At 38.2% G+C, this 27878-nt stretch overlaps 1 protein-coding gene across 2 annotated transcripts in view; it reads right to left on the reverse strand.

The window, feature by feature from the left end:
• Positions 1–27878, reverse strand: part of RELN (reelin) — a 459315-nt gene that overhangs the window by 211063 nt on the left and 220374 nt on the right. For both annotated transcript variants that reach the window (XM_070617061.1, XM_070617060.1), the window contains exons 7-8: positions 16709–16805; positions 11775–11826 (exon numbers count right to left, since the gene is read on the reverse strand). In XM_070617061.1, the coding sequence (XP_070473162.1) occupies positions 11775–11826; positions 16709–16805 (149 nt within the window). The remainder of the gene's footprint in view (positions 1–11774; positions 11827–16708; positions 16806–27878) is intronic.

The following is a 27878-nucleotide window of genomic DNA, read 5'->3' on the forward strand; positions in this document are numbered from 1 at the left end:
TGTATAAGCTTCAAATGCAGGCCCACAAAACCTGGACCCACCCCTGCTCAGGGCATCTACTGCATGCGTGTTCCCACATTTTAAATCACATCTTAGATCATAGGTCCTGAAGCACAGAGTCCAGATTACATAGTTCCTTTTCCACTTTGCTTAGCATGGCACAGTCAAGCAATAAACGTGTTTTAATGCAGGACAACATTAAGAAGAGAATGAGAAGTTGTAATTTCCTTCTCTATCACTTAAGGCAGATTTGGCTCAGTTAAAATACTCTTAAAAGGAAATGATCACATTACAAACAGATTAGGATTGATGGAACGCCGTTGATCAACTACTTTTAAGTAGTTACAATAGTAGTTAAGTAGAAGTAATTATGATTACTTTTAAGTAATTGTTTGCTTACACTAGAAACATGGCATTCCTCTTTGGACTGTGTGAGAGATGAACCTGAATGAATCCTACGCTGACACTCGGGGACCCACAGGTTCTCTCAGAGAGAACCTGGAACTTCTGGGACTTGCTAACTGGAGTGCCTCTGTGCAGGGCTGGCTGGGAGAATCTTAAAGAGCTGTTTGAGTTTATAATGCCAAGAAGACACAAGCACAGGAACAATAGCAATTATGTGCTAATCAATGAAGCCTACACTGAGCACACTGAAAACCCGTTCATTGCGCAATAGCCCATTCACCAGATTAGACATGTATGGAGATTACAAATACCTCCTAGAATCTGGAAGTTTCCAAAACTCACAAATAAACTTCTTCCTTTCTTCCCATCCCTCTTGGGCAGTTGCCACAAAAACAACTTAAAGAATAGCTTGATTTGGAGTAAAATCAAGGCCACTTAAAAAATAGAAATATTAGTAATTTCTTCTCTTAAGAATTCAAGACTTACTCCCTTTCTCAGAATAATAGCCACACAGGTCCATAATCGCTTGAGGTAAGATAAATTTCAGGATCCAAATTACCTACTTAATTAATTTACAGATTTCAGAAAGGTACTATGGTACATATACCATATACTATACAACATCCCCAGCAAAGTCTGAGGCAACGCTCTATAATCAAATATATTAATATTTCTGCAGTGAAATGCATGAAGATTTACATAAGTAATATAAATAAAGATTATAAATAGCCTTAAATCATTTCACGTCAGGTCTTGCTGCCAAATGAATTCAGGTCATGTCAGGCTTTTCCATCACATATATTAAAAAGAAATAGTCTCATGGTTTTTCCGAGTTTTTGTAATATGGAATTACAGATTAGGGATTGCGAGCCTGTATCTCCAGCAGCCCTATTTCTTTTTCCTTTTATAGTAGAAGGATAAATCATATGGTCTTAGTCTCCCAAGGTCTGGGTAGTTTTATTTTTATTTGGTTGTGCCCTTCTCTGCAAGGCCCAGGACTTTTCAAAGTAAATCAGAACAGAAACAATAGAAGGAGCTACTGTCCTCTGGGGGTTCGGTAGTGGTTGCCGGGGGGAAGCCTGTTTCTTCAAAGCTCTGCCTGAAAAACAAGCTGCCTTTTTAAATGTAGCACAGGGCCACGGAAGGCGGAGAGAACCGCGCTTGCAGAATTTATAGATGGGGGAAAGCACTGCCAGAAATCATGGCTCTAGATAGCGGAGCAGGGCCCATAAATACTGAAGGCTGGAGGAGTGTCTGGACCCAGTCTGCTGAGGTTTCTGGCAGCACAAGGGCCGCCGTGCCATTACTCAGACTCAGACCCCGGAGATGAGGAGCAGGGCTCCGGGAGCCGCATGTAAACAACAGCATTTGATAGAGAAAGATCATCAAGTTACGAAATGGACGTAATCTGGCTACTTAGAACTTCCTGCTACGACCAGCACAAATCTTAGCAGGATCAACACATCCTTTCAGCTTTTCAAGGCAGACAAATGGAGGACGGGACCATTAACTGGCAGTGGTAGTGAATGGAAAGAGAAAGATGAATGGGGAACTTTTAGAGAAGCTTTTAAAAAGCTAGACACTATCACTCCCAAGGGATATTACATGTGACTGTAGGCTAGGGTATTCAAGAAAAGGACTTGCCTCATTCTATATTGTGAAAAACGTAATGAGCAACATGAACATATTGGCATAATAAGCAGTTCTGGCAATTATCTATGGGTTTTCTGCTAAGAGCAACTTTTGAGGACAGTGCTACTCCCTAGGGAGAAAATAATCTCCCTGTACCCCCAAAACATCAAGGAGCACAGCAAAAGCTTATTTGCCACTTTGCAATTTTTCTTCTTCAGAATAATTCTGCCACAAGCAAGTCATGGACCATTATTATACAGACGATCAATATTTTTATAGTTTCACAAAGTTCTGTTCAAACACATCATTGGAGGCAGCTGTGCATGTTTGTTTTCCAGTAACAACAATGATGCAGAGCATGCTGATATTACACTTAGATTTTTATTTCCTTCATTACTGAGTCTGCCGACAAAAATCCTAAGGGCATTAACCAATGGCATCAAAATAACCGACAGTTAACAGAGCAACATCTTGATAATATGCAAGTCTAGAAGCACCACCTGATGAATGGTACTTAAATTATGACTCCCAGTTTTAAGCACATAATGCTGTAATTTCCAGGATAACTGGTTTAGTATGTTTCTTAGTGTTCATGTTTGTTTTATTCCCTTCCTACAACAAAAATCTAAACTTTATAAGATTTTAAGTATCTGGGCATAATGTTTTGCAATGTGGCATATCTATATAAATTTGTTCCGTTAGTTTGTAAATTTCGTAAACAATGTAATCAAGTTTGTACTCCAGGAGTCAGCTAGCTTCTTGCCTGATACTCTTTGGAGCAAATTGTTTTTGTTACTTATTACCTTCCTGTATGTTAGCTATCCACAGAGTACTTTGGAACGTAGAGTGCAAGGAAATGGGAAGAAAATCTACTCGGGAAGATGGGAATTTGACCTCATGTGGGCTATTTTACCAGGTCTCAGACCACAGGAGAAATAAATGCACGAGGAATAGCCTAACAGGGAATGCTGTGTTTGGCTCCTTGGCTCCTCGTAGGCATCTCTTAGCTGTTGTCCCCATGTCTGACCATGCTTACACAACCTGCCACACAAGGCTGCTCCAGGCTCTCATAAAATGCAGGCTTGCTTCGCCTGGCCCGTGCCTGCACAGACAGTAGCTCATGCCTTGTTGAAGTTCAGGGGCTGTAGCCAACAAGCAGCAGTCTGATTCATGGGTAAGACGCAGGGAAGGAAAAATGGTTACTGTATCGGCTAATGCTTTGTGGCAGCCCGGGTGGGGAGCCTCCTGGGGCTTCTCAGACTCAAATGACAGGGATGGGAATTGTGACTGAAAGGAGCCCACAGATATGACTTTAATTAAGAACGGTTCCATTCCGCACGAGAGGAAATCCTCGAATCACTCTCAGATCTGTCAAGAGCAAATGAATTCAATTTTGGTAAAATATGATGACCGAAGTTGAGATCAATCATTATTTTATTGATGGAAATTGTCAGGTTAGAGAAGTCAACATGCCCAAAATCTTCAGTTGTCCCAAAAGATCAATTATTTGAATATGGAAATCTAGAGTTTATGTCAATACCTCTGTTTTACCCACAAATATCTTTGCGGGGAAATTTAGGATGTTTTTCAACTGAAGAAACATATTTCAAGGACAGTCTTGTAAGAAGGACCATTAAATGGAAGTGACGTTTCCATTTTAAGCGTCTACTAAAAACTGACATTAAGGATTAAGAAAGATCAAATAAAGTAGAACAATAAAAAGCCTCAAAAATATTCTGTATTTCAATAAAAACATGCCTCCTTTAAACTTGAAAGACCTCTTTTACATAATGTAGAAAAAGAGCAGAGTTTTAAAGCAATTCCTCTTCACCTTCCGTTTTATATTTGTTTATCTTTAAAACGAGGCTACTAGTAATAATTTCTGTTTCGACTGTCTTTCTTGGTAAACAGGTCACTAGGTCTGAAAACCTTTCTTTCTGAATGAATGTGACAGTATGTGATTTATTGTACTTAATATTTTGCCCCTTTAGCCACTTCCTTGGCTGCAATTCCCAAACCTCATTAGGTGACTTCTTTCAGTTTATGGCAGATGGACAATGACCACAGGACACAAAGAGAACAGCTGTCCTCCCCTTTTCTACCTTTCTCCCTTTCAGTCCTAGCCCCATTCCCTCACTTCCAAAATATTTGTATTTCTTCCTGTTTACTGCCACTCTTATCATAAGGGATAAAGGGGCCAATTCTCTTCCAATGTATGGAATGCCATGTCATTTCCAACCACTTTTGGGTGCCTAACGCTTTGCAAGTCTCCTCCCAAGCCTGGAGCCTGAAACTTTCATCAGATCTTATGTTGGGAGAAACAGAAGGAAGAGAAATGCAAAATGTGTCAAGCTTTGCCAGGTTCCCTGCCAAGCAGCCCTCCTCTCCCCAGGGCTGAGGCCACATAACCTAGCCCAAGTGCTCAAGTCTGGCTCATTTTCTAGGAGGACTAATCCTCAACTTAGGCAGCAGGTGTTAAGTACCGCCCCTCCCCACCCCCAGCAATCTGGAGACTCAGTATTATCACCCTCGTTGCTCTTCTGGTTCTGACCTTGGTCTCAAGGTCTTTGAATGGTCCCTGCCTTGTCTCCCTGCCAAGCTTCTAACCTTCACTGTGATGCTGACCCTCTGGGGCAGTACCACACCTGCTCTGGTCAGTCTCCCTCCCAAATGAAGTCTTGCCCCTGGATCTCCTTCTTTCCTGGCCTTTCCACAGGCTGCATACTCTCCTCTGTGGTCCTCTCCCTTCCTTGCTTTCTTCTCACACATGGATTCCCCACCCCAACAAACACCTATTTGATAACAAACTCCTCAAAGACTGGGCAGTGTCTTAGGTTTTGCTTTCCCACAGTGGATGTAAGCACATAGAGTTATATATAGTACACACCCTAAAGATCTCTCCAATAGAAGAATCCTTGATCAAGAGTCCCTGATTGACAAGAAAGCCAAAATTACTGGCTCAGATCAAGTTCTGATATCGCCCATGGATTTCACTCAGCAAACTCCTTGCCTCAGGGGTCAACAACGGGTATAGTATTGAGCACTGATGTGGAACATCTCTAGATCTCTTTCCTAACTGATGAATTTAATTCAATTCAGTTCATAGTTACTCAGTACTAGTTGTGAGCAAAATTCTGCCCTATATATAAAGAGGGATACTCGTACATTCCTTAGCCCTCGAAGAACATCTAAGCTATATAGAGAGAAAGTGGATGTGCAGAAATGGCCAGTGTAATAAATCAAAGTAGAGTGAAGTAGTATCATAAAGTAAATACAGAGATAGCGGGGCTTCAGAGGTATCAGCCTGGGGCAATGAGATGAGTTTTCATGGAGAAGAGACCACTTAGTCTACACCAATGATCAATTTCTTCTCACCCTGTAGTTTGCTACTATCTCCCTTCTCCTAACAGCCCTCAATAAATATTAGGAGAACATATTTATGAATGAATTACTGATATTTATTTTTTAAACCTCATCAAGGTGAGTGACAACGAATTAAATATTGTAAGGGGGAAATGGAGGGGCCAGCCCGGTGTTGTAGTGGTTAAGTTCCACGCATTCCACTTTGGTGGCCTGGGTTCACGAGTTTGGATCTCTGGCTAGGAGCTACACCCACTTGTCAGCCATGCTGAAGCGGCCACTCACATATAAAACAGAGAAAGACTGGCACAGATGTTAGCTCAGGGCTAATCTTCCTCAGTCTTCCTCAAGCAAAAAGAAAAGGAAGATTGGCAACAAATGTTAGCACAGGGCTGATTTTCCTCAGGAAAAAAAAAAAAGGAAAAGGCATAGTATCTTTCAAATCGTATTTTAATTCACATAATTATTTAGTTATCAGTTTTAATAATTCAAAGACACTTATAATTAATCTCAACAATCTTTGCCAGAACCTTGTGCTTAGTAGAATTTTACAATTATTTCAGAATATTCCCTTTTATTACTTGAAATAAGACTTAAGAACTTAAGATGAGGTGGATTTGAAATATGTATAAAGTTCGTTTATAGTGGTCTTTTAAAATATATACTCCATAAAAAGGAATAGGTCAACTCCAGCATGAAGAAGCAGGATAACCTGAATTATAATCAGTTCCAAACCTTTATTTATTAAATTTAGATAACACAGAAGTGTTCCCTATATAAATATTTCAGTCTTTGTGTTAATATAGATTCTTGAAGCTCTAAAAATCAAGTCATAAACAAGTCTTATTTTAATATCTTTTATATCCAAGAATCTTACAATCAAATAAAATAGGTATTTAACCTGTAAAGCATATGTATTAAACTAATTTTACCATTAAAATTTTCTAAACTTCTGTTTTGTATTTGTATTTGTCTTGAGCTCAAGTCACCAGAGATTTTGTTAGTCTCATACTTAGAGATTTTCAGGTTTTCAGAAGAAGTTTTCACTCTTTCATAATAAATGCCCCAATCTTACTCACTTACCAAGGAAAGTGACCCTTGAGAAAAATGAGAGTCTAATTTAGAAATGTATTTCTGTAAGTTCACAGAGGAAATGAGCAACAATTCATACCAAGATTCGAAGGCCTCAGTTTCTCCTCCAACTTGAGAGCAAGTTTCTCTATTGAACCAAGTTCTGAGTAATTAAGACGTTTATGAATTAGGCTTGAGGAAAAAACTGCCCCTCTTAGGTTGAACGCAATATAATACCTCTTCCTAGTGGCATTTTATTCATTATATTTATTTGAGCAAAAATAATGCCAGATCTCTTTTCTTGCACAAAGCAATCTTCCAATTCATCAATGAGAGTACCTCTAACTTTTGTAATCTTCTAGTTCTTATTTTTCAAAATACTCTCATTTGTCTCAGAGACTCTGTAGCACATACAGTACATAAAAGAATAATTCAGGCCTAAGGACATTTTCATATCTTAATCTGTAGATATAAAACATTTACGATTTAATGACCTTCTTCTGTCTTGAAACAAACAAAAAAGCAGTAAAAAGAAATAAACACATACACAAAACTTCAAATCTTTAATTGAATTAAATTCATAAGTAAAACCAAAGAAAAAAGCTACTAATTCTATAAATTATGAACAAATAATAGATTCTAGCTAGTTCAATGATAACGAACTGATAAATACATGGATATATATTTTTGTCCACTAGCTTCACTAAAAACATAGTTTATTGGCGCTTTTCTGTTTTCTTCTCGGTCATCTTTTCCATTGATTGAGGTCCTCAGCTCACCTCCCCCAAATCCTCTCTTGGCATGAAATGTCTGCATCACACTAATTTAGCACTTGATTACATACTATTACAGATGTGTCTGTAATAGTTACTTGTCACTTAGGTGAGAAATATTTATGAGCATATACTTATTTTGAGTCCCGGGGCTAAGGGCTGAGAACATCATGATGGACAAGATAGATTTACCTCCGAAGCCAAACTGTTTGCTCTTCATGGCATCTGTTTTTAAATGCTCTACCTTTAATCCCCATTTGACTGATGAATTCTGTTAATCTGAAGAAAGAGCTGGGCTATATTGTAGAAGGATATTGGCAAGTTCTTGCTGAGTAGTCAATGCAGATTTATATCAAGGAAGGGACAAGTTCACACTTAACACAACTGTTCAAATAATCTTTCCTAGGAATTAATTTCATTATAATTTTTATTGCTCAAGAGAGAAAGAGGCCATTTTGCTCACCTCTATTGTCAATTAAATGAGTTAAAAAACCCCAGCCCATTTTGATCAACTCTTCAGATGGACGCAATTTCATCTGACATTGCTCACAGCTACCCCTGGCCCGTCCTTCTGCTCTAGGAGGACACTGACGTTTCCACCCTATAGCTTGCTTATGTCACTCTGGCTTCTCACCTGGAAAACTTTTGTCCTTCTCTGACTCACATTCTTTGCTCTCAAGGATTCTCCTCTTTAAGAAGCCTTCCTAAATGGCTCTCCTCTGCAAGACCTAGTTAGGCCTTGCCACTATGGGGACCTGTACATACGTCCATCTCTGTTTATAACAATCTGGCGGTGCTATGGAGGTTTCAGGCTCCATACGCCTCTCCCACACCACTAAGCACTGTAAAAATATGCTGTTTTCTCACTTTTTTGTTCCAGAGTTAAAGTTAGCTCAGAACAGGGCTGGGCACACAGTAAATATTCAGTGAAATCTTGTTCAGTGAATGATGGATACAAAGCACTACAAGCCCTTCCCTTGGGAGCAGGATCCTGCCTGGGAAAACAGAATTTGGAGGCATCTGGAAGATAACGGTTTGCAAGGGTATCATCTCAAATTTTCTTTCCTATCCCGGAGGAAATCTAAAGGAAATGGGTAAATGCTCCTAAGGCTACAACCATAAATTCTACAAGTTGAATCTAATCAATCAAGTGAGGACTGTAGTGGATCGATGCCTCAGCACAGAAATGGATATGAGATCTTTCATTGGAATGGAAAAATGAAAAGTTCTTCTACGAATATTCTAGGACACTTTTCAAGATGATTTAGCTGTTGATAAATTTCAGCTTGCAGAACTGCATTTTCAGAATGCTTTAACTTTAAAACTCATTTGGTTAAGATAGCTTGTATATTTATGCATAAATGTATGTGTGTACACACACACACACACACACACACACATACATAGTATATATACATTAGAAGAGTTGGGAAAGCATTGCTGCATTGAGACAGTTTGAGATATTCCTTAATAATTCAAGAAATTTCTTTATACATATTCTGAGGTACTTGGGATTCTTTTGGATAATGCTTGTCATATAATTCAAAATGTTTACAAGAGCAATATAAAAATATCAAGGCAATCATTTATTCTATTGTGTTGTTGTACGTGAATAATTATGAACATAATTCACCACTGAAGCCATAAATAATGATAGAATCCGCTAGAAAATTCCTATATTACATCTAAATCTTCACACTATACAACAAACATTTAACATTTTAAAGGACTTTCTGAGGAGTGACACTAAATCTGACCATATTTAACCACATTACAGACATACGTCACCTAACATTGAGAATACATTCTGAGAAATGCATGGTCAGGCGATTTTATCATTGTGCGAAGATCATAGAGTGCACTTACACAAACCTAGATGGTATAGCCTACTACACACCTAGGCTCTGTGGTACTAATCATATGGGACCACCATTGCAGATGTGGTCTGTCGTTGACTGAAACATCGTTATGCAGTGCATGACTGTATTAGTATAGATTGGGAGAATTCCACAAAACACAAAAAAATGTAAATGTTGAACTGTCGACTTACAGTGTTTTTTATAACATATTCAATACAATTGTTGAACTGAGTATAAAAGCAATGGCTACCTGACTGTTGTTGCTATTTTTGTATTTGGTTATCGTGGGGCTTGTAAAGCTCAGGATGAACACACACAATTACAACATCTCTGGAATTTGTGTCTAGCCTTCACACCATCTATATAAACACAATGATGCTACTCCAAGTACTCATAACAAGATACACAAAATTATTTCTGGAAGGTTCTGCCCACTATACTGTATTTACCACAGAACGCCATACACCTTACAGCTAATGGTCTGCCACTACATTCTTGGCCACCCTAATCCTTCTTAGTTCCCCCAATTTTTATTCTCAAAATGCAGTAAACTAATTTCCCAATGAAGTCTCTAAGCAGTAAAGTATAATTTCTTTTACTAAATATTTTCTATTTCACTCCCAAACGATGACATGTTAGAATTTCACTTTCGACCCTAAAACTGCCGCTTAAAAGATTTCTAAGTGTATTTTTCAGTTATAAACTTGAGATCTCTCACTCTCTCCAACCTCTGATTCTGTCACTCTTCCAGTCTTCTAACCTAGCATTCAACTCAGGCCTTAAATAATACAAGCCACTCTCTGGCCTGGTGGGCTGCATCCCTCTGGCTCGTGGGAAAACCAAGGGCTCTTGCTAAGTCATGGATTTGGGACTAGTCCCAAGACCTGGGCATGGTGCTTGCTCTGAGTTTTGGGTCTCAGGTACGAAACTCGGCTTTCCCTGATTAACTGCCTTTCTCGGCCCTGTCTCGTCAGCTCTACAGTTCGTGGGAGGGCGCTATTGAAAGGTGAGGACATAAAGAATCTATGCCTCTCTACAGCACACTCTTTACATTTACAAAAACAGACTTTGTTTTCCTTTAAGGAAGGATAATTTAATTGCTGCTGGATCTCTCCTACCTTGAATAAAACTCAAATACTAGTAGGGTTATGAGGCATATATTTTAAAGCGTATTCTCTTGTATTCTTTAATTGCTGAGAGATAATATCTGAAATCAATATTCATTGCTCTAGCAAAAAGTAAGAATACGCACTCAGAATACAGATAAACAGGAAAACATTACTCAGCTTATTTTTTATATTAATAGCATAAAGAATTTAAACACATTTATTCTGGTTAAGAACCTCTAAGTTACTTGCCTCTCATGCTAGAATTTTAAAAATTTGTTTTTCTAGAACCACAACTTTTAAAAAATAAACACTATTTTTTTCTGATTATAAAAGTTCACTTTATAGAAAGCATAAAGTGATGCTTACTATATTTCGTGCTCACTATAGAAAACTTAGGATACATTTGCTAATAGAACAAAGAAAACCCTCTCATAAAAAAACATTGTTTTGTCTTTGCTAACGCCCTTCTTATGACCACATACGGACTTCTAAATAGTCTGCAAATTGTTGTAGGTAATGCTATCAGTGTGAGAAGAAAATAACTCAAACTGTAATCAGGCAACTTCACATAATACCTACAGAAGCTGAAAAGAGGCACACTGATGAATAAGTGACAACCGTGGGACTTGAAGAAAATTGCTCTTGGGCACAATCAACCACAGTGGGCTCCCGGCTATGAGAACACTGATTTGCAATTAGGACTACCAGGCAAGTGAGGGATACAGTCCTTTCACTGAAAGTGGATCTCCAAAGATATGAGGGTGAAGGTGGTGGATACCGAGGAGGCTGTCCCAGACATCCTCACGTCACCGGGAGGGGCCAGGAGGAGGTTTCCAAGTTACGGGACCACGATCAATAGAGCTAACCCCCACCTAGAAAGCAATATCTTTCCTCACCTGGAACATTCCCTTTGGAAACTCGTACATGTTATGTATTAATATATACCTTTGAAAATTAGAATAGAAAGTAATATAACAGGCAGCAAAACCATAAATGCTTGCTCACAAGGTACCTTATTTTATTGAATGCTTTGGGTAGGAATTTTTAGCTCTACTACAAAAGCACTTAGAAGAAATATTGCCAGATATATTAATTTTTTCATTATCCATGACTGAATTAAACACAGATTATTTACGTCAAACATGAAGCCCTAATTGATTTCTCTCAGCCACCAATGATCATAATCATCTCTTTCCCTACTAGTCAGTAAGAGTGCAGGAAATAGAACAGATTTCAATCTTAATCTGAGCAAAAAATAGCTAGTAAGGTAATTCTGCTATAACAGAAAAATCCAATGCATTCAAAATCCATATAAATCACTTCAAGATGTTGCAGATTATCTGCATCATTTTTAAATGCCACTCCCTGCTGGAGAGACGTGAGACCAGAATGTAGCATTTAAATATTTTTTTCTTTCACTTTTAAATGTTTTAAATTACTCACTACCAAGTTAAGACTCACTCTTCTCTAAATCCAAAACCATTTGGCACTATAATCCTGATTGTACGCTATGATTAAAACAAACATTTCCAAGTTAAATTGCTATAATTGCTAAAAACACTTACCAATGGAAAATTGGAGGACAGAGGCTGTTGTTGTATTAAGGCTTGTGGTAATCTAGAAAAAGGAATACACCAAAATAAGATGAGAGAGAAAGAGAGGAGGAGAAAGAGGCGGATGATGTCGGGAGGAGGGGAGTGCGAAAAGAAGAGGAAAGAAAGGGGCCATTAACAGGCTGTATGTATCAGGTGGTCAGCTTATTTTCATCAGTGTGTCTGAACACACATGTTTCATGTTTCCCTGTGGGGAACGAAGCTGTGAGATCCTGATTTAGGCATTCATGGTATACTCCCAGTCCTGTTGAAAATTGTTTTTAGTGCAATCTACCAGGTAACCTTGTGAGGGCACTTGATACAGCGCCCACCACCTCCCCTCCAGCCTACATCAACAGTTCTGGGGCCCAAAGGGAAGACTATAAAAAGGCTACCGAACAAAAATCGGGAGGTAAATTAAGAGCAAATGGAAGAATAAGATTATTTTGAAAAGTAAATAGAATTATGCCAGCAAAAGGGGACAGCATTTCTTTGGGGGACAATGAAAATGTTCTAGAATTGATTATGGTGACGGTTTCATAATTTTGTGTATAAACTAAAAACCTTGTACACTTTAAATGAATGAATTATAGACTATGTGGATTATTTCTCAATAAAACTGTTCCTTCAAAAAAAGTTATGGATCGGAAATACCCTTCCAACACATTTCTATTCCTTTCCCTTAGTTTTGTGAAGAAGCATGCTTAAAGGATTTTCCCGCTTCTGAACGAGGAACGGTACCTTATTTAACTTTAAATAAATTTAAATTTTTTGAATTTTTATTTATTTGTTCTTTGGAGCAGTGACTTTGACTCATATCAGCACAAACAAGATGAGAATTAAGACTCTCATTTGCAATCACTCTCTTGTTGGGTTCCCACCCCCGTAAGCTAAAGTATGGGGTGCCTGCTATGACCACACCCTATAGAACAAAGTGTATACCTGTGTTTCATGGTGGCAGAAGCAGTAGGCTGTCTTACCTCCACTTCTCACATATCATAATAACATCCTTACACTTGTCCCTGCATTTGTTAGCCCCCTTGTGATGGATCCACAACTGCAGAAGGGTCAAGAGATGCCCAGTTCATGATTGCCATGGAAACCAGTGGACAAACAGTGAGCGAGCCTCTTGCTCTGCCAGAATTCAGCAGAGATGTGAATATCAAAAGATTGCACATGGGCTTCCCGTTTCTACTCCTCGATTTGGAAAGATGGCTGGACGTGTGCTTGAAATACACAGCTTCACAATTCATGAAGAAGGAGGAAAGGTGACAGGGAGGAGGGCAAGAGAGACATTTTGTAAGTTCTCCAAACATCAATATAGGTATCAGCTCCCAACTGATTTTAATGCAGCAAAAATCACTGGTGTCAGGGTGTCAGAGGAAATTCTCCTTAAATTTAAAAATTTTTCAGTAAATTGAATGAATGCTCTTCTTTTCTGATTTTACGTAACAATAGATTCTCAGATGAATTACTAAACAACTCCTGAATATAAGTTATTTAAAACCATGATATTACATAAGTTAAAAGCACATGGTTGTTGCTACTGGTAGCAGGAGAATTAAACACATTGGACAATCTTAGATACTTAGCCTGGTGGGATAACAAATGATGCTTGTGTCACCACGATCAAGTGTTACTACTGCTAGTAAACAGTAAGTGGCTTGAAATATTGCCAAATTTCAACTTACATGTGCTAACTGAGGGTGACCTTAGACTTTGAATAGTCATTCATTCTACATTTATTTTTTTCACCAGAGAAGTTAAGGACTGGTGGAATGGCTGACTCTCCTTTTGTTACCTTCACCCATTTAGTTTATTAGTAAAATTGTCAGCTACAAGAAAATAGGGAAGACGAAGAGAAAAAAATAACAAGAAGCATTGCCTATAAAATCTACTCACTTATATTTACATTTGGGGATTATAAATTATTTATTATTCTTGAGTTCAAATGTGTAAGTTTAATCTGCAACGTTATCGAGCCTTTATATCTGACATTCTGAAAACCAAAGGGTCTCTTAAAGGTTTTTGATAAATAATATAACGACTATGAATAACTGACAGAGAACTTTTTTCCTACCAAATCTCAGTGCTCCTAAATTATCCAATAGACTCCAAACTATGGGAAATCAGTATGATCACTAAATGAATCTGAAGAATTCACTGTAGGCTGATGCTGTTCATTCTGCACCTCTTCCCTGTAAATTTTTATTGGGTTTAATGCTGTTTTTGCCCAAACTCGCCCTTCTAACTAAGATGCATTTCCAAATATGTAAGAATAATTCAGTAAATAATTTCTTTAAAAAATGGTGGCTAACATAATTAATTTCATTTTAAGCTCTGACAGAGTACATTTTCTCTTAAAGGAGTGGGTAGATGAATTCCTCTTTACTTCTATTTTAGACTAGGAAAATGAATAAAGTTAGGTGTACCTCCTGAAATATGAAGACTTCACTGGGTTCAAAAAAATGTGTGCGGGTTGCACAGCCCCGGAGTAGTGAAAACACGACACGTGGTACATCCATGCAGAGCACATGCGCCTCACTGACTCTGGCTTTTATTGAAATGAAATGGCCATTTGACTAAACTCACAACATAGAGATGCTCTTTTCGGCATTGTAAAAGATAAAGCATTAGCCTATTAAGGTTCTTTGTCTATGGTTCTTTGTTTCACAACTTCAGTTAAGAAATGGATTTATGAAAAACAAGAAGGCGTATTTTTTTAAAAAGTGATGTTTGGGGGCTGATAATTTTCATTGGTTCCTATGCACAACCGTTTCGACTTGATTCAGTTTTGAAGCACCATGCATATATCTGAATTTTAGTGAACATAATAGCATGTTAATTGACAACTGACTTCCTCAGTTTTCATTCGATTAATGCCTCCTGTAAATACAACTTGGGTACAATATACATTTTTGCCCCTGGGACACCAATAGAGTATAAAACTTTTTGAAAATTAGAAGTTGCTAGTGTGTAAAATGTGAATGTCATCTCCATCACTGTCATGTATCTTCTTCATTCTAGTCCCTTTGCGTCTACAACACAATTCTTCTTAGGAACATACTTGTGATGGGAATATAAATCTGCATACGTTTTTTTCTTTCTTGGATGAAGATAATTATTTTGAATATTTTCCTTTATAGTTGAAAGGCTAATCTCACATTATTATATAATATACTTCAAAACCAGCCTATTAGGTGTATACATTCTAAATGCTAAACAAGCTGGGATATAGTGAAACAATCAGGATTAAATATACGTGGGATCAAATAAACTAAATACTTTGGCTTTTATGCCATAGAAATATGAAATTTGGCATTATCTTCTCAGATATTTTTACTTCCTATTAATCAGTAGAAATAAAAAAGAATTTGCCAAGCATTTCCAGAAATATTACTGAACGAGAGAACATTCTAAAACAGGCATTTATGCTAAGCTCAATTAACTATGGCAAAAATTTAATTTTGTTTAAGGTTTATAGATAATTAATTCAGTCATGGTACATTATTTAAAATGTACTAGCAAATTCATTTTTTCCAGAAGAACTTCACTAACAGAGTCACATTTGTCTGCAGGAGTATTACAACACCTCGTGAGTCTTGAATTATGAGCACCTATTATTTTAATTTGCATCCAATTAATTCTGTTTGTGTTCTAATTTCAACTAAAAACTCTTCAATTTATCAATGTTCTGAAGCTTGTATCTTTAATAAATTAAATGTATCCATTGCCATGAAAGGGGTATTCAAGCAGCATAAAATAAGACCCATGTTGTAAAAATTAATTAACTTTCACATTTTGATAACTAAATCTTCTTTTAATTGCCTAGCTAGTTTTTCTCCTCCTTTTTACTGTGGAAGTCAGTCTTTTGGCCTCTTTGAAAGTTAATGAATTTGAAACAGAATGTGTGACATAGGGGTGAAAAATACAACCTGTTACTAAAAGCCCCATGATAAGGAAGATGTGGGAGAAAAAAGGAGAAGCAGCTTTGAAGCTCAAGTCAAAAAGCAGAAAAGCAAAGCATGAGAGATGCTGCGAGGAGAACATCGGGAGCAAAGAACTTGAGCCAGGGGTGTGAGACAACAATTGCTGTTAGATCCTTTTTCAAGAATGGGAACTGAGGGTAGTCTTCACGCCAGAAACAAGAACAGAGTAACAACAAAAGGCTCGTCGGCCACATGCTGATGGCTCTCGGGTTCACTGCTTTCAAGTTAGAGAGCTCACAATTCATTTTACAGATGATCCAAAAACGTATCTTTGGCAAGCAAAGTCTAATCAGTCTAAACTAGAGGAAAATAACCTGCTCCTGAACATTTTGGCATAAACCAAAATTTTTTAAAAACTGGTTTATTCAGTGTGCTCTTTCACTCAAAAAAAAAATCATTAAAGTTCCTCTGTGGTTAGGAAAAAAGTTTAAAAATAATAGATAAAATTACTTATCTAACATTTTTGGCTTGCGAGGAGAAAGTAAAAAGTTTAAAAGTAAAGCTTTATACAAGAACTTATAAAGTCATAAATTATTTAGATATGTTATACATATAATTACATATATAATTATTTAGATATGTTATATAAACAATATATATATAATAAATGTGTGGCATGTATGTCATATGTCACACATGTACCCATATTTTTAAAAAGCCATCTAATCATAATAATGCACCATGTTTAATGAGATCCCTTGATGCTGCCAATTTTATTAGTGAATTCTTTATTTTTACATTTGAAAATAAACCATAAAATCACTGCTCCCAATTTTGAGATATCTGTAATAGGACTCATAATATAAATAATACTGTAAATTTTTATCTGAACTATGACAGCATAAGAACCTTTTGTTGGCAAAAAGCTTAGTAAAAACAATGTACTTGGAATAATGTACATAAAGAGCATATACTTACCAATTCTCTTGGACCATATGGCTCACAGAAGGTGACAGCATTGCCATGCATAATTGCACCACACTGTTCGCCAGTCTCACAGTTGTTACATTCCACCCTGTGGGAACAGAGAATGCATCCTCAGTCTGTGAACTAAGGAGCACAAACTGGTTTATTGCTCAGGTAAGAAAAGATGTAACACTTATTGTTATTCAGTTCAAACTAACATTTTGAGGTAGGTAACTGTCTTTGTGTACTGTGAGATGTTAAGGAAACATGAAACCAGAAATACTAGAACGTAAATTCCAGTTCTTTCAGTTACTTGCAGTGGTGGGCAAGTTATTTAACCTGCCAAAGTCTCCGGTTTCTTACCTGCAAAACATGGAAAATAATACCAACCTAAACGTCACATAGTTATCATGAGGATGAAATGAGAGAGTGTACATAAACCAGAGCACAGAACCAATCTCACAGGAGGCACGTAACAATGGCGGATGGTATTATTATCAATAATTGCATATAATATATACTATGTCCAATAAAAGGATGTTTGCAAATATTAAAGAAAAGCAAAGTAATATACACCTATATAATGAACTCAAAACTTATACCTCTGAAATCAAAAGATGTTTTACAAATTTTAAATCTTTTTCTTTTGAGTTATAAGCGTAAATGTTTAAAATAACGGTCCTCAAATAAATGTGCATGTCCACAAAATATACCATGCCAAAAATAATGGAATCAGATTATATTTAACGCATATATTAATATGAAATATATACAAATTCTAATTCAAGCAAGTTTTGGATACTGAGCTAATACCTTAACTGACAAATAATTTAATTAGCTGCTTTCTTTATTATTATAAAACGAAGTGGTAATAAAACCTTAGGTCAGAATTTGAAAAATAAATATATTCATGTCTTTAGTAGAAATTGAAGGTACGAATATTCTGGATCTGACTGTGCATGTTTGCAGGAACATTTACAGGTGCTCTGCAGTGTGACATTTCAACCTACAATCCTTACATACCTAACACGGGGAAAGAAAGATCTACGTTTCCTCTGTCTGAACCTCAAACCACATGAGAGCTGTATTTCACGCAGAAAGGACATTTTCAAAGACTTTTACATTCCAAGTGCCAAATGCTGTGGAAAGGGCACTATGCCCTTTGTTTTGGAGATCATTGTATTATGCCCTTTCAGCTGTTTGCTAATTTCAGAGAAAGAGGGAGTAGGAACTCCCATTCAAGTAGGAAGAAGACAAAAATGTGCAAAGATATCAGGCAGCCCCTAAAGCCAAGAGGCAGAAGCACAATGAGTAAGTAAAAGCTTGGCAAAGAGATGTAAGTATTTCCTGTCTGTGTGCTGCATGGAATAAATGATTGCTGTTATCATAACCTTTTGAGCTGTGTTCCCAGACAAGGAGATCAACAATGTCAAGAACCTTTAATTTTTCTAGAATAAACAGAACAATTTCTGATATGGAATTTAAAATGCTAGTATTTCAAAGCATCGCAAATCTTAGTAGGAGATTTAAATCTTCTCTTGATTACTGTGAAGCAAGATTCTAATTAACTGTCCTTGACATTAGAAGAGTGTCGTAAGAGTGACAACACACATTTCATATTCACCATTTGATGCCCAGCATGTTGTAGTCCATAAATACTTGAACGAATGAATGAATGAATGAATGTAAGACAACTTCATAAATACAACTCTTACTAAAGCTGCGGTCAGAAGCCCTTAGAATAGTGCCTGGCACATAGCTAGTACAATGTAAGTGTTAGCGGCTTTTAGGATTATTATTGTTATCATTATTATTATGGATTTCCACCATTTGCATCCAGAACTGGTATATTAGTTATTTTTTTCCCCACAGAAAACCTTAATACATGAATGTCTTACGACTGTTTTTCTATTCTTTTAATCAGACATTAATTTTTTCCAAGGACTGTGACTGTGATAAAAGTACAGAAAAGTAGCACAAAAATTATAGTGGGGTTCTTACTTAGCGATAGATGAGGATTATCTGGTCTTCAAGTCATTGTGAAAGGGCTTCAGAGAAACAGCAACTTTGACAGAGAAAAATGAAAAGAACGTTCAACCCTCACCATGGCTATCTGCCATTTTCCTCCTGTGACGATAAACTGAAAGCGTTGTTGTTGATGCGAAGTCTGAGGCCTGATGCCTGAATTCCCGCGGCAGTCATTCTATCTATCAACACTGATCAGCAGTCCCCAAATCAACCGTATGTCGAGAAATAATATCTCTATAAAATATGTGTATTACAGGGCCTCTTCCCCCATGGTTTTGATTAAACGGGATTCAGGTGCAGCCTAGATACCTGGATATTGTTTAAAGGTGTCTCTGACATAGATGGCCAACAGCCTGGCATTCTGGAACCAGTGACTAGACAAGAGATGTTTAATGTGTTTAGAGAAGTGCTTCTATTTTGTGGAATAACATGAGTTAAAAAGCCAATAAACACAAGAAAAAAACAAACAGACACAGTTCTTCTCCCCACTTGGCTCAAGAAGCCCTCTGACTTTCCTCTTCTTCATTGTGCTTTATAGCTCCAGGAACGTAAAATAAAATTTACAAAGGCACTGGTACCCTGTTGAAACGTAAAGATTTGGAATTATCAGCTGTTACTCACTGGGTTGCCGCTACTTGGAGGTACAATGGCTTCACCAAGGATTGATGGAACAAATCCATCGGCTTCCTGCCAAGGTCTTTTAAATGCCCTTTGCTTGAGTTTCTCACAGTCTGACTGAGTTTGTCAACATAATTTATTATAATTTATCCTGAAAGCCCACCCCTCCAGGTGATCAAATCCAATCCACTCTTAGTTGCCAATGGTGTTATTTATTCATTCACCATTCATTCATTCATTCTTGTAATTAACAGACTTGTGTTGAGGACCCACGTGCACTTTGTGAGCTTTAGTGGCACAAAGACCAATAAAACAGTATCACTTTCTTCCAGGAGTTTACACTCCAGAAGGACAGGCAAAGAAACAAACACATAATTACAATACAGGATGCCAGTGCAATGATAGCTACTTATTGCATTCTGTTATGTGCCAGACTCTCTAAAGTCCATTAAACCTTTCAACCTCTCTAGAAGATAGTTATCAGTGGCCTCCTTTTACTAATAAGAAAATTGTGCTTCAGAGAAGTTAAGCATTTGCTCAAGTCACACAGCTACGAAGCTGACAGAGTTGCAATTTGGACCCAGGTCTTGCAAATCCTAACACCCACCACATTTCCCATAGCTCCTCACTCCGTATAACAGGAGTATGCACTGGTTGTGATGGTACCAAATTTGGACCGAGGAAGCAAGGGAAAGATTCCAAAGAAGATGGTCCCAGAACCGGTCCCGAATGAGAAATAAGAGTTACTCAAGCAAGGAAGAAAGGTGAGGGTGGGATAGGGCACAAAGAATGCAGGGATTACAACACATAAGTAGAACTGCTACTTCAGTGGGTTAGTACGGCTGGAACCATGCTGGTACATGGAGAAGGGTGGGGCCGGAAAACAGGAACTAGTTCATGGAAGGCCTCACGTGCCATTTACCAAGTGGTAGTACCAGACCAGGAGCTCTACAGGCAATGCCTCAATTAACTCATACAAAACCCTCTCCCTCTGTTTTTATCCTCATTTGGAGGATGCTAAAACTGAGATTTAGAGATATTAAATGATTGTCCAAAGTTACACAGCTTCTAAGTTATAGAACTGAGGTTCAAACTCCCATTTTTCTGTTTCCAAAGTCACGATACAAACCCAACTTTAAGGAAAATTACTCGAGCAAATGATAGGTTGGGGGTAGAAAAGACAGGACCATTGAAGTAACACAAATAAGACATAATCGTGCCTTGAAATAAGGTGGAGATGGAGAAAGGTGGGCAACTCTAGAGTATTGCTATTCACCAGAAATGTAATGTGAGCCACATACATAGTTTTCAACTTTCTAATGGCTACATTAAAAAATAAAAAGAACAGGTGAAATTAATTTTAATGTTTTATTTAACCCAATATGTTCAAATTATATTTTAACATGCAATTAACATAAAATTATTAATGACAGTTTACATTCTTTTCTCATACTAAGTCTTCAAATTGTGGGTGCATTTTACACTCACAGAATATTTCAACTCAGACTAGCCACATTTCAAGCACTCAACAGACGTATGTGACCAGTGGCGACCGTACTGGGTGGCACAACTCTAGAGAATGACAGGGCTTAGAAACTAACCGCTCTCCGGTTATGGTGACAACTGGAGATGGTCAGCTAACGATGACTATATGTATCTGAACTTTAGAGAAAGGAGATTGGCACCGACGTGACAGTTCAGGATATGGTTGAAATCACAGAAGTGTATATTTTTGGGGGTCAGGGGGGAAGGGAAGATACACAAAGTGAGGAGAGAAGAGGTCCAAGAGTGGGTCCCTGGGGAACAATCATATTGTCCTTAGTCTGGTTTCTGGAAAGCTCTGATCATCATCATGACCCTTCAATCAACAGGAGCCTATCTCCGCTCACTTATCCACGATTATTGGCAGTGGGTTATTTTCTATTCATGTTCCTAACAATCTCTGCTGCTCATCGTGACTTTCCCAATAGTGAACTTACAATATGACCTTCCTAATATTTTCCTATAATTAAAGCTAAGCATTGTGCAACTACACATACAAATGCTACTGTCATAAAGAAAAAGATAAGTCATAATTTCACAATGAACACAATGACCCTGATAGAAAAAAGGCAGTACACAGGGCAACTAGTGCTCATGGCTTCCCAGAAGAAAATAGTGATCCGGGTCAGAAAGACAAGATGAGCTTTAAAAACCTACAGATGTAATTAAACATCCAAATTCCAAGAAAAGTAATTTCTGGCTTACCCCCAAATTCAGAATAGTACCTGAGTGCTCTTAAAGACCAACGCTCCTCTCTTTCCCTCATGCCTCTGTGTCTAACAGTTTAATTTGTTGAGTAGAGTTAGGTCCTTAACCCCAATGGGTGCCCTCTGTGAAGAATACTAGTAGCCTGAAATCCTCCTCTTTCCTTACGGAAAAGTTCTACAGATTCCTAAAAACTGGAGTTCAATTTGCTGAATAATGAGCAGTCCAATTTCCTTCAGTCTCAGAGTAAAAAAAAAAAGTGCTGTTCATTCCTAACATTGAAACTGTGGCCTCACAATTGAATTTTCTCAGGAAAATGATGGGCTTTGTAAAGTTAGGTAAGATATTCTTCAGAGATTGGTTGGAAGAAGGAAGTTTTAAATAATCCCAGTTAGACAGACTTTTGTTTTTCAATTTAAAAAGAAACGTGACACACCAGGCTAAGAATGAGAAATGAATTGCTTCTCTGGCTAATAGGAAAAGTAATACTGAATATTTCTCTAATCTAAGAAACTTTCCCCCCTCTTTTTCTTTTTCCCAGTATGAAAAACAGAACATAAGAATCTGACAAATACTATATCACCTTATACAAAAACAGCCCACCTCAAAACATATTCTGCCATGAACAGTACGATTAAAAGACATTTTACGGGAAATTTGCTATCCCCAAAGACCATGCAAAGGCCGAATTTATTAACCCCCCTCTGAACCTATTTGTCACACGCTTGCGTTCCACATGAAGCTTATCCATTACCAGAGTTCAGAGATCACAGCATGTTCAAGTTAGAGGGCACCTGAAACATCGCTGGGTCTCATCAACCCCCATTTCACAAACGATGAAACAGGATTAGAGCTCAGGTCCCCTGAATCCTTGCCCCATATTCTTCCCACGCCACTCTAATGCAGCCAGTTAGAGAAAAGAACTCCAATTCTACAAAAACAATGCACATTTCTAAAAATGTCTGTCATCACTTTTACTGACAGTTTATTTTTTTTTTTTTTTGGTTGAATTATTTATTCATTCCCTGTGTTTAAGGAGGGTAAAAACAATGGGCTATTCTTACTGGTATGCCTAGGGCTCCAAACATATGAAGATAGCACACACTCATATCTCCTTCAGTGACTGACAGTTTATTTTTAAAAGCTGCAATGACTTTTCTTAAAACTTCCTTTTTTCGCTTATAGGATAAAACAATTTGGTTTTGTTAATGACAATGTACAAAAAGAAGAAAGATGCCAGAGACTTCAGAGAAAATGTTAAGAATGAATTTTCTGGACTGAAGTATATAATCAAATTCAATATTCCTTTCCTTATGTACAACATTAGATAATTCATCACTATTTTATATATATGCTATCGCGCTCTTGTTTTTTCTTCGCTAACAAAAATATACAAGAACCAGTAAATCGAAAGGCAGGTACTTGTTGACCAACACAACTAGAGTCAAACCTTAAACATAAAAGAAAAAGAAATGCTTTGAACCAAGGTTTTGTTTTTCACTATAACAAGCTTCTTGGCAGTTTGAAACTTGTTATTTTGGTGTCCATTCTCTCTCTTTGCTTTTCACTATTTAGGTGGCTATTTTTGTCTGGGATAAAGAATTATATGTGCGTGTGTGCTGTAAAGAGTACACTTCTGAAGGTATAATTATGTTTTTAATCTTGATTTTAAAATTATTAGACTGGAAAACATGCCAAAGCAACCGTCCAGTAGGCACAGAGGAAGCTGAAGAGTAACCTCCCCGGGGCCCGGTCCCCAGGCACCACGGTGACTCACACAGGACATACAGGATGCAAGAGGGAGGAGGATTAATGAGATGGCTGGGCTCCTTCGCACAACCAGAGATTTATGAACAGTTGTGCTGACATCATCCTGATAACAATAAATAAATAATTGAAATATTATTTTCTCAAGAGCAGTCTAATTACATGGCTCATTCTTCTCAGAGCAGAGTGAAATCACCCAGCCTTTAGATGGCATTCTGCCGAAACAAGTTAATCACCTGGAAACTCACTGACAATCCGTTATCATCAAATTTTCATTTGAGATACATGCCTTTTGTCCCCAAGACCAAGGACATTGTATTATCTATCCATAATTTACTGCCTCTGAAGGAGGCCGTGTCTGGGACTCGGCCCCCGAAGAAGCAATCTGGCATCTATAAGCCAGAATTGTCTATTCACTAGCATTTCTGAATGAAGATAGATATTAAAATAATTTTAATATTTGTTCCGATTATAAAAAGTGCTTTAAAAATGGAAAAAGAAAAGAAAAATCTCATAAATTTTCCTGACCCAAAGACAACACGTCCCTTCCCCCAGGTATGGCTCCCAGTGCCTGTGCTGGCAGAATCTGATGTGTGGGCCTGCAAGGCGAGGTCGGATCACGAACTGGCGAGTCCCACCAAAGTAAATGGGACCTGCGGGCCATCTGGTAGCTGGGCAATCAGGTGACTTCTGGAGACACTGGAGCTCCTTGTACTTTCCATTCAAACCTCAACAATGGGGCCGGCCCAGAGGTGCAGCAGTTAAGCGCGCACGTTCCGCTTCGGCAGCCCAGGGTTTGCCGGTTCGGATCCTGGGTGCGGACATGGCACCGCTTGGTAGGCCTCCCACATATAAACTAGAGGACGATGGGCATGGATGTTAGCTCAGGGCCAGTCTTCCTCAGCAAAAAGAGGAGGATTCACAGCAGATGTTAGCTCAGGGCTAATCTTCCTCAAAAAAAAAACCCCATCAACTTTCGACCATATTTTATAATAAAGAAGGCATGACTATTTACTTGTGTAAGATCAAGCTTTTAGAAAAACCCACAAAAAATCCTATCCTTTTTGTAATTGTGGAATATTTTTAGAAAAACAGCAAGGAAAGTCCACTGTCTAAGACTGAGAATAACATCACCTTCAATGATGTCATGCCTTTTTTCTAAGGAGCTAACACACCCTCTAAACATGAAAATGACAAAACCCCATTTATAGCTCATTCTTTCTCATTACTTCTCACTAAGGAAGGTAAGAGAACTCTTCTTATTTCACTAGGGAGTTCAAAAATTTGATCTCTCCTTTGTTAACAGGTACAATGACAAATATTATTTGGGTTAAAAATAACCCTTCTAAGATCCTACTACTGCACACAATATTCTGACCTCCTACCATGGCGAATTCCACGACATGCTGCTTAAAGAAGCATTTTCTCACTTGTTTCAAACGTACTTGACATTTAATTCCATTGAGTGAGCTCCTATTTCTGTCATCTAAACAGAGATTAAAGAAGGAAATAATAAGCCTCCAGAATCACACCTTATTTTATTAGTAGGATGCCTCCCGCTTAACCTTTCTATTGTAGAGGAAGCTTTTCCCCAGAGCAATTACATCATGGTGAGAAAAGAGGAAGAAAGAGGAGGGGGAAGCAAAAGAGGAAACTTAGAGGAGAGTTTTGTAATAAGAGAAAAAAGTTATTAACAAAAGAGAAGAGCAAGTGAGAGATAGTGGAAAGAGGTGAAGAAGTCAAGAGGGAGGAAGTGAGAGAAAAACTAGAGAAAGATACAGACAAGATCAGAATGTTGGACCACCAAACCCTAAAAGTCAAATTATAATCCCACAACTCAAAAATACACTGATACATCAGAAGGGCCGGCCGCACGGTGGCCTAGCGCTTAAGTTCAGGATGCTGTGCTTTGGTGGCCCCGGTTTGCCGGTTCAGATCCTGGGCACAGATCTACACCTCTTGTCCGCTATGCTGTGGTGGTGACCCACACACAAAATAGAGGAAGACTGGCACAGATGTTAGCTCAGGGTGAATCTTCCTCAAGCAAAAAGAGGAAGATTGGCAATGGATGTTAGCTCAGGGCCAATCTTCCTCACCAAAAAAAAAAAAATACACTGACACATTAGAGTTCTGGCAAAGGCATGCCATCAGAGAAAACATTTATTTTGCCTGACTTTTCTCATCTGCTCATAATCTCCCTCAGTCACCTGCTCTTGAAAAAATGAAAGGTTTATGCTCCATGTTCCACCGGGTAATCCTGTCTGGATGATCAGCATTACAACAAAAAAAGAATCCCTTGGGAATCCTTCAGCAGTGGTGCAGACTTCTTGCTGCCCATGGCTAGTGCTCCCCTTCACCCAGCGCTACCTTCCAGGCTGACTGCCCACAGGCCTGCTGGACACTGAGCAATGTGGATGTCCTTTCATCCAGCTTCTTTCCCAGTGACCTTGTTCATCAGTCTTACCTTATTCCGATTACCTGGACATTCTACTAACATTGTGGTTCTCACGTCTGGCTAAATGAGTCCCCTCTGTTTTTGTTATTTATATAAGGGGGATGCCAAGATACTCCAAGATACTAATGAATATGAAGTATTTTTACTGCCTCCTTAACTTCTTTGCTCTTAGGGGCTAAGCTATTAATCACTGAACAAAGCTCCAGCTAGAATAACTCACCCCCATCCTCAAACCCCAGTCTTTTCATATTCTTTGTTCAGACAATTATTTTTCTCAAATGAACTTTAATAAGCCAAATCACCAATCTTTTTGTTCCATTTCAGAATGATTGCTTCAATAAATGAGTATTTTCAAGAGAGTACCAGATGCAGCAGAGTCTGTGATCTCTGCTTCCCTGGTCCTGTACTATGGTCTTTTACATCCCCAAAATGGAAGCATTCTAGCCTTTCATTGATTCAAGCAATCCTACGCAGTGCTAGCCATGGCTTTAGTTCCTTAGCTGTAAACCACGGGGCTTTCTGTTTGATAAACCAACTGACAGAGGTCTTCATGTACCATAGGATCTGAGACAACTTCATGTGCATCTTTCTTCTTGATGTCTCATATCCCTGGTGGCAACACATCTTACTCATCTAAGATGCTTCTTCTGAGGAGGGACTCCTGTTCGTCCCTGATCTCTGCTGAATGGGACGCTTCTGCTATTATTATTGTGCTGGAGGGCAAACATCTGTTGTCACCTGGTTGCCATTTGTCATTGTGTTTTCTAACAGTCCCATGTTTCCCTCTAGAACATCAGAGCCTGGTGATATTATAGCTTTGCACGCCCTCTGTGAATTTCAGAAAACAAGCATTAAAGGGATAATCTGTTAAGCAAAACAAAGAGTTCTCCTTGACTCGGTAAATGCTTGGAGGGGAGAGACACTTCTTAAGAAAACTTAAATTATTTTTAAGAATTCATACACTTTTTAGTTCCTTTAACTCTCTCTCTGAACTCTTTGTAACTCCATGTCATGAATCAGAAATGTCTCCTGGGGCGGGGGGGCAGGCCCTGTGGCCCAGTGGTTAAGTTTGGCATGCTCTGCTTCTGCAGTCTGGGTTCACAGGTTTGGATCCTTGGGTGTGGAACTACACCACTTATCAGCCAAGCTGTGGTGGCAACCCATATACAAAATACAGGAAAACTGGGACAGATGTTACCTCAGGGCAAATCTGATTACAACATCAGAAAAATGGGAGAGGGCAAGCCAAAGTTGACCAAAATTTAGTTTCCACCACTAGTAGAAGGGGGAACAACGAAAAGATATTAAGTTGGGTTGTGAAAAAATAAAGTTTTATTTCTCTGATACCCAAGTCTGCGGACAGAATTCAAAGCAGCTACACTTGTGTAAGCATAAGCAACTTCTGGAAGTTCCTGGCAAGAAACTGTTAATGGTTGTTGCCTCTGGGAAAAGGGAATATAGGTCTAGCGTGGGGGGGGAAGTCTTATTTTTATTAGTTTTTAAATATTACCAGACTTTTTGCCAAGTACATTTATCAATTTTTAAATAAAATCTAATATTTAAACTAAGCAGATAGTGCAATAAATATTGAGTTGATGTAAAAAAGTTTCTTGGTTCCCTTCCCAGTGCCGTCAAACACTTGAAATAGTGACTTGGCTGTTACTTTCACTCATAATAATAGTAATATCATTTTATGGTCTTTGTTTTTATACACAGTCTTTTGTACATGAGGTAACAAACGTGGATACAGAATTATATGAAATGGAGTGGAAAAAAAAGTTGGCTTCATTAGATGACGTTAAAGGAAACAAGTAAGTTGAGAGCGCTTTCACTGCTAACCTGATCTCCAACATGGCACAGACATGACTTTAGTCTCCTAATTTCTCGTTTTGCTTGTCCTCAAAAATTACAAATTAAATAATGCATATGATGCTTTTTGAACCCGATGGGAGAAACATGCTCATAAAAGTAGCGCATTTTTCTCCTGTGGCAAATTATTCGGTGATGTATTTAGTCATGGGACTTTGGCTGAGGCACACCGGGCACCGTGCTCCCACGTGGTGGTGT

The sequence above is a fragment of the Equus przewalskii genome, chromosome 4 (assembly GCF_037783145.1).
Source record: "Equus przewalskii isolate Varuska chromosome 4, EquPr2, whole genome shotgun sequence".
Lineage (NCBI taxonomy): Eukaryota > Metazoa > Chordata > Mammalia > Perissodactyla > Equidae > Equus > Equus przewalskii.